The sequence below is a fragment of the Callorhinus ursinus genome, unplaced genomic scaffold (assembly GCF_003265705.2).
Source record: "Callorhinus ursinus isolate GAN/ISIS: 27379988/994484 unplaced genomic scaffold, GSC_fseal_2.0 scaffold36, whole genome shotgun sequence".
NCBI classification, from domain to species: Eukaryota; Metazoa; Chordata; class Mammalia; order Carnivora; family Otariidae; genus Callorhinus; species Callorhinus ursinus.
Genome location: NW_027397098.1, coordinates 2,401,689 through 2,414,034, shown reverse-complemented (window position 1 = coordinate 2,414,034; position 12,346 = coordinate 2,401,689). Strand labels below are relative to the sequence as shown.

General features: G+C 42.8%; 1 protein-coding gene and 1 pseudogene across 1 annotated transcript; one reads left to right on the top strand and one right to left on the bottom strand.

Annotated features, from left to right (window-relative positions):
- Window positions 1-1,598: 1,598 nt before the first annotated feature.
- On the bottom strand, window positions 1,599-12,346 carry ACBD7 (acyl-CoA binding domain containing 7). The gene is made up of 4 exons (XM_025853569.2): window positions 12,237-12,346; window positions 3,445-3,562; window positions 3,181-3,243; window positions 1,599-3,095 (listed from the first exon to the last, which is right to left on the bottom strand). The coding sequence occupies exons 1-4, from the start codon at window positions 12,249-12,251 to the stop codon at window positions 3,022-3,024; spliced, it is 270 nt and encodes an 89-aa protein (XP_025709354.1). The 5' UTR covers window positions 12,252-12,346; the 3' UTR covers window positions 1,599-3,021.
- On the top strand, window positions 4,408-5,731 carry LOC141370480 (U3 small nucleolar RNA-associated protein NOL7 pseudogene; annotated as a pseudogene).

Below are 12,346 nucleotides of genomic sequence, written 5' to 3'. Positions count from 1 at the left end.
TAATTTTTTAGTAGTTCATTAGGTTTTTTTTTTTTTTTAGAGGTTGGGAAATTATTCATTTGCTACTACCAGGCTGATGTGTGACACATAAATGTATTTCTTCACAGAGCGCTTATGGATCCAGAGACAGAAGATGACAAAGGGGTAAAGAATACTTCCGGCAGGGTCCTTTATCTTCTATCAGAATCTCATTTGAGTCTTATCTGTGGGAAGTTTGTCAACAAAACTTCTGCTTAGTAAATTACCCATTTTTTCCCTTATTTTAACCGAAATGAGAGACAGGGAAAATGCTAGAAAACAAATTGCTCCATCAGCACACGGTGGTTCAAAGCTTGATCCAATCTTTTGAAATTAGGGTCATCCCATTTAATGAGAAAATATAACCTACTGCTTTATTAAAATAAGATAGTCCTGAGCCATCATTGGTGCCTTGACTGAGTGGGCAAGTCCTCACAATGCCCGTAAGCCCGGGCCCCCTCCTCACGGGCTTCTCCAACACTGAGGGCCCGCTGGCTCTGTGGGTGCTGTTCCTGTCCCCCGACCCTGGCAGTGACTGACTAGGGCCAACGAGAGTCCTCCCATGGACAGCCAGTCTGGTGTCTGGCCCCTGGTGTGTGGAGCGGCCCAGCACAAATGCCATGCCCGACAGGATGCCTCAGCCTTGCTCTGTGACAGTTTGGGTTTGACATAAGGAGAAAGCGAACAGTTGGAAAAAACAGGAGCTAAAAGGGGAAAAAGCAGAAGTTGGGAAAATTCGCTGAGTCCAAATAAGGCAGAACACTACAAATGGGATTCACAGTCGCGGGTTGATAGGAATGAAGGGGCACCGCCCCCTTGGAGCTGCATGGCTCCTGCAATCTCTGGTGAGTCCCAAATTGTGTTTGTCTCTTGGAATCCTGGCGCTGATTTCCTATGTCCCGTGGGATCTTCACAATAAACTCCACTACTTGGTGTCACTGATGTATCTTCCTTAAGGCTTAAAGTACTTAACACAGCAATATATATTAAGGTTAAATTTTAAAGCATCTATTTGTTTATGATCACATAAGATAGGTTCATGTTTGTGTTAAGATTTTAAAATCCTATACATAGAATCTTAATAAATAAGATTGAGCAAAATGCATACAGGACACATTTTACAGAATTTATCATTCATTTCTAACAAAGGGCAAATCATATGAAAAATTCATTGTGGGAGGAGTTAGAATTCATGCAATCAACTTGGGCTAAAAATAGGCTGAAGCAAATTATGATACATGTTTAGTACCTGCTGTGCTTTACCCTTTGGTGTGACACCATTTCCAGGGCTTCCTTATGAAAGCATTGGCACAAAAGTAATTTGACTTGTGATTATTCATTTGAAAAGTTTTTAGTTAATATGGTCCACAATGGGAATCACATGGTATAGCCAATGCCAGACTTTTGGGGTGGGCCTTCTCACCTGCCTCTCCACCTGGTAGAGGTGAAGTCCACGTGGAAAGAGCTCTGAGAGCTTCCAAGCTCTCCATTGGAAGGAGCAGCCCTGTCGTTGCTGACGTCTCCCTTTTCTTGCATTTGGCTGTTGACTTCGTCATGGCAGACTCCCGACAATCTTCAGGTAAGACTTAGTAGAGATGAGAACCATCTTTACGTTCTAAAATTTTCCAGAATAGGAATCAAGCTAGATTCGTTTTTCATGAAACTTTTTATTTGGAGATAACTGTAGATTCACATAATACAGAACTACCCAGTTCCCCCAAATGGTAACATGTGCAAAACTCCAGTGTAATGTTACAGCTAGCCATTCACAGTGATACAGCCAAGGGACAGAACATTCCATCCACACAGGATCCCTCCTGCTGCTCTTTCAAGCCACACCTACCTCCCTCTTCTGTGCTCTGTGGCAGTCACTGTTCTGTTCTCTATGTCTGTAACTTTCCCATTTCAAGAAAGTTACGTAAATGGAATCATACCCTGTGTAACGTTTTGGGACTGGCTTTTTTTCACTCAGAATAATTCCTTGGAAATTCATCTAGTCTATCTAGATTTTTTTTTTTAAAGTCACATGAAATCAATCTATCCCTCCTTGGTCATAGTATACCAAACCCAAACCCTTATCCAGGGAATAGAAGTACACTGTTTTTTCAATCTCAAACAGATTTTAGAAGTGCTAAAACAAGACTATCTTCTTTCAGGGAACCTGTGTGCGGCAAGAAAGACTGAGGATTAGGCCACTATTATATTCCAGACTCTGCATTTTCACTCTGATAAAAATGAATGTAAGAGGCACAGTAGTTGTACATTTTATTATCACTAGATACTACATTTAATTTTTTTGTCTTAAATGTAAAAATTTAAAGAAAAATAATTGAAAGATGGCTTTTTTCTTTCTTTGAATAGTCATGGACTCGTAAGTTTATTTTTAAAAACTTTATTTGTTAGGCTTTATATAATGTGTGCTTTAAATTGAAGGTAGGATAATTAGAGTTACCTCAATTATCAATTCTCAATTATCTGAAGAATCATTCAATTCTTACAACCCTGTGAGACTGATTTTCCCCCTCTACTCTATAGTTGAGGCTTAGCAAGGTTAAGTAATTTGTCTCAGGTCACCTAGTAAAAAATTACAGAGTATGGACTGGAACCAGGTATGTTTATGATTTCCAAGATCCCAAGCCAGTGAGAATCCCAAAGTTACATAGTGTAATAAAGGCAGAACCTTGTTATTGGTTCTTAATAAACTGTTTTGATCATATACCAATAATACTAACTCACTGTAGAAAAACAGATAAGCCAAAAAAAAAAATTGTTAATGTTTTGTGACATACTACCAGAGCAATACTTTTTTTAAAAATCCCCTGGTTTTAGCAAGTAAAATGTCATTAAATAGTTTCAGCATACCTCTAATTAAGGATTACAATTCATGTTAACAGCAAACATACTCGTGACATGAAAAGAGTTAACAGTGCATTTCTTCCTTAGATGTTAAGAAATGATACCATTATGAAGGCTTCAAAAGAAAAACTTTCTCATAGATGAACTTTAAATTCCATATTTTTCTATCAGCTCTTTTGCTTTAGAAATATAGGCACTCATGGCATCTTCCTTCAACCGCCCTAGAAAGACAGAATCAGAGTATCTCACTGACTGATGTATTGGAAAATTAAGAAAGTTTATTTTACTTATTTAAGAATTAACAACCTTTTTGGAGGTTCCATGCTTCCCATTTAGCCTTGCCTTTTAAATCTAACATTCCTGGACACTCTGCCAAAAGAAGGATAGTTATATTTTCAAGTTTACTTTTTACTCAATGCTTTTATAAACATTGTTCAGATGAAATGTATTTTAAAAAATATATGATTTTAAAAATATTAACATATTAATAATATGTATTACATTTTAATATATATACACATACGCGCGTGTGCGCGCGCACACACACACACACACACACACACACAATACCAATATTAATGTCTCCAACTACAGATTGTTTGTAGAGCCCATAGAGTTCTTTCAGTTCTTCATCATCTGGTCTTGTTTTCAGCTTCCTCACATCTTCTGCAATCCTATCAAAATCAGCCTAGAACAAAAGGAAGAAAAGGCAAATGGTGCATTCACTAACTTTCAACAGGCCCATCTAATTTGGGGGTATTTACCACCAAACAGTGGGAACGCAAAAAGAAAGGGGAAGGTTTCAAACAGAACTATTACTGGACTGATTCTACCAGAGTTATCCTAATTTCTTTTAATTTATGGATACCTCTCCTGGTACTTACCTGATATTCAGACAAGATGTGGAGAACTACATAAAACTGTTATAAGTGAAAATTCCTTTTTTTTTTTTAGTAGGCTCCACACCCAGCATGGAGCCCAATGTAGGGCTTAAACCCACGACCCTGAGATCAAGACCTGGGCTGAGATCAAGAGACGGATGCTTAACTGACTGAGCCACCCAGGCACCCCAATACTGAAATTTCTCAATACTGAAAATTTTAAAACTTTTAAAATTTTTGAAAATTTTAAAAACTGAAAAAGACATAAATAAATGGAAGATATTCTATGCTCATTAATTGGAAGAAATATTATTGTTTAAATGTCCATACTACCTAAAGCTATCTACAGATTCATTGCAATCAATTCTTATCAATGTTCTAATGGCATATTTTACATAAGTAGAAAAAACAACCTTAAAGTTTGTATAGAACCACAAAAGACCCTGAACAGCCAAAACAATCTTGAGAAAGAATAACAAAGCTGGAGTCATGCTGTGTCCCGATTTCCAACTATATCACAAAGTTATACTAATCAAAACGGTATGTTATTGGCCTAAAAACAAACAGATCAATGAAACAGAATAGAGAGCCCAGAAATAAAAGCATGCATATATGGTCGATTAATTAATGACAAAGGAGCCAAGAACGTAGAATGGGGAAAGGTGAGTCATTAAACAAATGGTGCTGGGACAACCTGACAGCTACAGACAAAAGACTGAAACTGGACCACAAGGTGACACTATGCACAAAAACCAGCTCAAAGGATTTAATGTAAGGTCAAGTAAGACCTTTTGTTTAGATCTTGAATGTAAGACCTAAGACCACAAAACTCCTCGATAGAAAACAGAGGGGATAAGCTCCTGGACACTGGTCTCAGCTCTGACTGTTTGGATCTGACACCAAGTTCAAAGGTAACACAAACAAAAATAAAGAAGTGAGACTCCATTGAACTAGAAAGCTTCTGCACAGTAAAGAAAACCATCAACAAAATGAAAAGGAAACCTATGGAATGGGAGAAAATATTTGTAAATCATATATCTTTAAAGTGGTTAATATCCAAAATATATAAAGAACTTATACCACTCAAGAGCAAAAAGAAAAAAAAATCAATTAAAAAATGGACAATGGAACTAAATAGACATTTTCCCAAAGACATACAAATGGAGGCGGTTTGATGCTGCCTGGGCCATGGTGCAGCTCCAGCCTCGTACCTCCCACACCCCTGCATCAGTGATGGTGGAGGAGGGCCAGCAGGCCTGGGGGAGGGGAGAAGGAGGAACTTGGGGAGGGGTAGGCAGAGCACCACCGGGAGGGGGAAGAGTGCCACCTGGGGGGAGGAGGAGGGGGAATGTCTTGCCTAGGTGGGGTTGAGGGGGTGGGGAGGAGAAGGCAGAGCACTGCCTATTGGTCCGGCAGCCCAGCAATGCCTGTCAGGGAGGAGCTGACTGGCCAGCACCCAGGACGAAGCACAAAGGGGAGCAGCTGGTTGGGGATAAAGCACTCTTGAAGAAGACGAGCTGTCCATCCAACAAAGAAAACTCCTTCCAGATTACATTCCGGAGAAGTTAACTGCAGTTGGACAGACTAATGTAATGACATCATCAAAAAAGTTGAAAGAAGAAAGCAGAAGAAAAATGAAGAATGTGAAAAAGGAAGTGATTCCAAGAAAGCTGAAATAGGTACAAAAAGTAGAGTCTATGGACCAGAATAAAAGCCACTTGGCTCTCAGGCTAGAAGATCAAGATCTCAGAGATTCAAGGCACTAAGCACTGAAAGCCTTTAGAGAGAATTCTTTATATGGTTCCAGAATCAATAGAACTACTGTAAATAAGTTCCTATGTCTTGAAAATAAGAGGTTACCAGGGAAAAGGGCAGCCACCCAGTTTCTGAATAATGCTTGGGGAGCTCAGAAAAAAAATGCCAAGAGGTTTAAAAGACAGTGGCTGGTCAGAAACATGAAAACTTCTAAGAAGTAAATCAAAGCTAAATGAAAAATGAGAACTTGTATGTATAGAGCTTATTCAGTTTAAAGAATTAGTTTTTTCTGAAAAAATCCAATAAATCATTTATAAATTAAAATAAATAAAGAGGGCGCCTGGGTGGCTCAGTTGGTTAAGCGACTGCCTTCGGCTCAGGTCATGACCCTGGAGTCCCAGGATCGAGTCCCGCATCGGGCTCCCTGCTCAGCAGGGAGTCTGCTTCTCCCTCTGACCCTCCCTGCTCTCATGCTCTCTCTCTCATTCTCTCTCTCAAATAAATAAATAAAATCTTTAAAAATAAATAAATAAATAAAGACATACAAATGCCATGTGATTCAGCAATCCCACCTGTGGGTATATATCCAAAGGAAGCAAAGTCCCTACCTCACAGTGATGCTGGCACCCCCATATTCACTGCATCATTCTTTACAACAGTTAAGACATGGAAATTACAACCTAAGTGCCCGATGATGGAAGGATAAAGAAAATATGGTATATATAGACATGCACACACATAATGGAATATTGTTCAGCCATAAAAAGGAAGGAGATCCTGCCATTTGCAGCAACATGGATGGAACTTGAGAGCATTATGTGAGGTGAAGTAAGTCACACAGAGACAAATACTGTAGGACCTCACTTACATGTGGAATCTAAAAATAACTAAACTTAGAAAGGACAGACTGGCAGTTGCCAGAGGGGGGTGAAGGGTGGGGGAAATGGGTGAATGTGGTCAAAAGGTGGGGGGAAAATTTATCAAGAGAAATTTTAATACATATTTCTTTTTTTTTTAAAGATTTATTGATTTATTTGAGGCGGGGCAGAGGGGAAGAGAGAGAGGGAGAGAATCCCAAGCAGACTCCCGGCTGAGCGTGGAGCCCGACGAGGGGCTGGAACCCACAACCTGGAGATCACAACCTGAGCAGAAACCAACAGTCAGATGCTCAACTGACTGAGTCATCCAGGTGCCCCTACACATTTCTTTTTATAAGTTAAAAGCATATAAATTCCACAAATTGGAATATTCCACACAAAGGAATGTCTATGTGCTCCCAGTACTTTTTTTTAAGATTTTATTTATTTATTTGAGTTATCTCTACCCCCAATGTGGGGTTCAATCGCAGAATCCTGAGATCAAGAGTTGTATGCTCCACTAAGCCAGCCCCCTGTGTGCTCCTAGCTTTATCCCTTCTCTTTTAACCTCTTTGTTTACCTAAAAAGGGCTTTGGTGACTACTTCCTTAATATAATTTTTCTATTCTTTTTTTAAAAAATACACTGTATTTTACCTTGTGTTATTTAAATCAGGGATAAGCAGGAAATGTCACCAGCCTGGGTATCAAACAAGAGAAGCTCAGGGAGGCATTCTACCCCCACCCTCCATTTTCTTTCTCCAGTGCATAGCTCCCTTTGATCCAAAGATCCAAAGTGTTAGTAGAGAAAGTGGATAGCCTTGCTGTCATGTCAGAACCCCAGAGACTGGGTTCTCCAACCTAAATAACCTTGAAAAAGGCCCAGGGGTCTAAGAAGCATGGGTGCATGTGATAAGGGTCACACACCATGCCTCACCTTTCTGAGTGTGTTTCTAGGAAGTTGTCAACTGCTTCAAACAATGTCAGGGTTAAGAACACAGGTTCTAGGGGCGCCTGGGTGGCTCAGTCAGTTGAGCGTCTGCCTTCGGCTCAGGTCATGATCCCAGGGTCCTGGGATCGAGCCCCGCATTGGGCTCCCTGCTCTGTGGGAAGCCTGCTTCTCCCTCTCCCACTCCCCCTGCTTGTGTTCCCTCTCTCGCTGTCTCTCTGTCAAATAAATAAATAAAATCTTAAAAAAAAAAAAAAGAACACAGGTTCTAGGGGCGCCTGGGTGGCTCAATCAGTTGAGCATCCCACTTGATTTTGCCTCAGGTCATGATCTCAGGGGGGTGAGATGGAGCCCCACATCAGACTCAGGGCGGAGTCTGCTTGAGATTCTCTCTCTCTCTCTCTCTCTCTGCCTTTCCCTCTGCTCGTGTGTGTGCGCGCTCTCTCTCTAAATTAAAAAAAAGAGAAAAAAAAGAAAAAAAGAACACAGGCTCTACAGCCAGACTGCCTTGGGGCGCCTGGGTGGCTCAGTTGGTTGGGCGACTGCCTTCGGCTCAGGGAATGATCCTGGAGTCCCGGGATCGAGTCCCACATCGGGCTCCCTGCTCAGTGGGGAGTCTGCTTCTCCCTCTGACCCTCCCCCCCTCATGTGCTTGCTCTCTCTCTCAAATAAATAAATAAAATCTTAAAAAAAAAATAAAATAGAGCCAGACTGCCTTGATTATAATCTCAGCTTCATCACTTAAGAGCTGCGTATCCTTGGGCAAGTTATTTAACTTGTGTCTGTTTTCTCGGCCAGAATATAGGACAATAATACCACCTATCCGCCAGGTTGTAAAGAAGATTTAAATAGGTTAACACACGTCAAATATTTAAAATAGTGCCTGGGACATGGTGAATGTTTAATAAAGGTTACCATTACTATTTTAAGTCTTTTTGGAAAAAAAAACTAATTCTAGAAAAAACTGGAAGAAAGTACTCATAATGACACAAAAAACACTTTAACTTAACAAATACAAAATTGTTTTTATACACAGTTTTGTAAGTTACATAGAAAAAATAAAGACTAGCAAGAAATATACTAAAATATGAAAACAATAGTTGCCTCTGATTATTGGTAACTTCTCTGGGTTTTTCACGCTTTCTGTACTCTCCAACTGTTCTATAGTGTGCCTGTGATAAGGATAAAATGAAAATGCTCTATACGTGCCCAGGGCTTCCTAAGGGCAGGGCTCTTCAGAGAGGTGTAGGGATCGTCCCCTTGAGATTTACCAGCGTCTCAGGTCGTCCGCTTGCTGTGAGGTCTTGCACCCTTCTCCAGTGACAGTAACTCAATTCCTCTTGGCAAGCCATGCCTCGAGGAGAATTCTAAGGCTTCTCAATAACCATACTAGGTCCCTGCCTTCCAGAAGGAATTTCTGGGAAATTGTTCTTCATATACGGGGTGGGGGTGGAGAGTGGGGCATGGAACCCTGTGACAACCTAATGAAAGTCTTGGACCCTCTCCACAAGAGGTCAGGCCCTGACAGGGTTTCACACACAACTTCAGGGATCCCTGTTCTTTCTCCCTTCCAGGGTACAGAAGCCTGTTCCAGAGCAGGGGCCAAGATCATTCTTTCCATCCAGCATGCCCTTTTGTAGTGCCACAACTTGATACATTCCTGCTCCATGCTGTGCTTCCAGTGTACCCTCCTCTATGGGGCCTTTCCCAGTTCAACCACGATGAGCTCTAGGGGAAAGAACACTGGCCTCACATCAGGATCTTGGGTTTGAATTCTAGCTTTGAGACACAATACCATGGGATTTTATGCAAGCAACAAAACTCCTTTGAGATTCAGCCTCAGGCAAAAAAATGATACTATCAACTTCCGTGAAAAGGTGTTAAGATTAAATCCCACTAAGAACAGATATATTCTTGATTTCGTTCTGTTGACTCTGCCCACCCAGAGCTCATCACTTGACTCACACTACTTAACAGATGTATTGAACACCTGTGGTGCACCAGGCCTTTGCTAGGCAGACAGGGATGAACAGGGCAGCCAGCGCTCAAGGAGCTCAGGCTCTGGGGGGAGATGAGCAGGTCAACAATGATCATGTGATACTAGCTCCAGTGGAGGAGCTGTGGGCCCTCTGGGGATGCAGAGGCAGGAGTGTCAGCAGGTGGGGAAGAAGCTTTCCCAGCAGAGATGGCACTTAGCTAAGCCCGAGGGGACAGCACCTGTTGGATGGACAGGAGCATGGAAGGGTGTTCCAGGTGGCATGGACAGCATGTATGAGGGCTCAACAGGAAAGCTGAGTGGGACTGGATTTTTTTCCCCCATATATGCATAACAGAGGGCAGGCGTAAGTATTCATGCCTTACAGAGAGCACTGGTAGGCAGTACCAGCCCCTCTGAGTCCTTGGTGAATAAATCAATGAGTGAGTGGATATTAGGTGGGTCTGAAAACTATCAGAGTTGAGAAACAGCTTGAAATGTACAGTTGTTTACACTTAATTCCAAAGCATTCTGGGTCAAAGGGGGAGTTCAGTAATGTCCCTGTGCCACTGTGGAGCTGGGCTCATTGCTTTTGGTGAGGAATTTCAGCCTTTGCTGAGCTCATTCTTCTAGTGCTGGGGCCTCGGTGTCCCGCTTGAATGCATGTGTACATCATTTCCCTCAGAAGGCCTCTCCCCAGACTCTCTCCTGTTCATGTTTTCATAAGGCCCTCTGACCACACCTGGTGTAGTAGTGACCCCAGTGTCCCCACCAGCACTCACAGGGGGTGCATCCTGCTTTCCCGGAGCTGGAACCCTCTACCCTCTTACCACCTAGGAGTATTGACCACCCTGGCCTCTGGGTAAGTTTCCTTTCCAATTTCATCACAGCTGAAAATAGCCTCTGAAGGTGACTCTCACCTAATCTAGTTCTACCTTCTGCAGCCAAAGAACATGGTCATCCCACAATACGAGGTTGACAAAACCTTTTTTTTTTTTTAAGATTTATTTATTTATTTTAGAGAGAGAGAGTGTGTGAGTGGGGTGAGGGGTTGAAGGAGAGAGGGAGAGAGAACCTCAAGCCGACGCTGCGGTGAGTGCAGAGCCCAATGTGAGGCTTGATCTCACAATCCTGAGATCATGACCGGAGCTGAAACCAAGAGTCGGATGCTCAACCAACTGAGCCACCCAGGCACGCTGACAACCTTTTTGAGCAATCATTTCCCATTGAGGAGCTGAATTAGGAAGATCATAAATTCTCACACTGCATGGTTCTTAAGTCATACAAACATGCATGGAGGGAAAGGGGTTAATGATTTGCCCATTGTAAAATCATGAACCCCCAAGACTCAAAAAGATGTAGCTTCTTGAAGAAGCAGTCCGCCTTTGAGCATCAACTTCTAAAAAAGAAATACATCCAGTTTACCTGGCTCTCAGCTTTGCTAAAAGTTTTGCTACTGAAGTAAACCTACTGTAAGTTTAAAATAAAGTTTGGAGATTATAGCTGAATTAGAAATCCCATTTGTTTGCCAAACAAAACAAAATACTAAGCTAAAAAGGAATACAGTTTTGATATTGAAAGGTTTGATTATTTTGAGGAAAGCTCAATATGAATTATTTGTCCTACATAAGTGAAAACTATCTAAGTGTTCAAGGACACACTTTCCTTATTGGGTACTTACCACACGGCAGGCACTGTTTTACTTGCTCTATACATGTAGCTCATTTAATCTTGACAGTCTCTCTCCTCCATTTTTGGATGAGGAAATCGGCACAGAGAGGTTAAGCAACTACATCACGGACTAAGAAGGGGTGAGGTTTGGATTTGAACCTGGCCGACTCTGGAGTATGTGCCTTTAGTCACCATAACATACTGCTTAAAGAATCCTTAAGGGGGGGCATCTGGGTGGCTCAGTGGGTTAAGACGCCCAACTCGTGATTTTGGCTCAGGTAGTGATCTCAGGGTCCTGGTATCGAGCCCCCACGTGGGGCTCTGCACTGGGCGTAGAGCCTGCTTGAGGATTCTCTCTCTGCCCCTCCCTCCCTCCCCCCAAAATTAAAAAAAATCTAAAAAAAAAAAAGGAATCTTTAAAGAAGTGAGCCATGCTCATTCTGTGAAATTGTATGCAGGTATTTTTTCAAATTTTATTTTAGAAGAATATTTAATGATGAAAAATGCTCCTAATATAGTGATAGGTACAGGAACAAAACTGTATATACTTAAGAGTCTAATCGAATCAGTGTGTGTATATACACACATGCACATGCATGTACATATGCATGCACATGCATGTGCAAGCACACACAGGCACAAATATACACACACATTTTTCACACATACAAGAATGTAATCCCTCATGTTAGCAGTGGTTATCACCTGGGTGAAGGAATTCCTAATGGTTTTTACTTACTTTATATTTGTTCTCTTTCCCCCGAAGTTCCCACCCTGAACATAAATTTTTTCGCATACCAGCAAAACTATTTTGTAGTTTTACAGATCTCTGCTGTTCAGAAAAACACTTGCCTTACCAAGGAGCGAGGGGGCGCGGGTGGCACCCCAGCCGCCGTCGCCTCCCTCTCCCGGATGGAAAGAGCGGGCGGAGCAGGGCCGCCCGGTGTCCGCCCTCCCCGGGGCCAGCGCTTACTTTGCGAGTAACCAATCCCCGGGGCTCACAAGTGTTGCCATAGGGAGCCCCGGCTCGCCGTCAACAGATGGCACCGGTGCGGTCCCCACTGCAATAAGCGGGCGCTCGCGATGGGGGTGGGAGGGTCCGCGGGGTCACTCCGGACAATTCCGGGTGGGGGGGAAACCCAGGGAGCGAAGACTGCAGGACTCGAGTTCCGAGTCGCCCGCCACCCGGGGGCGTCACGCCTGCCCCACGCCTCACTCGAGCGCTTCCCTCTGAGGAGGAAGCCCTCTTGGGCTGCCTCCGCACCCTTCGACTCACCTGCAAAGAAGACATGGTGACAGCACTCAGCTACCGCCGCACTCCTGAGGCGCCGGTCCCTGGAGCCCGTGCGGCGGGCCTCCTTAAATGGAGGCGCGCCTCCGCCCGCC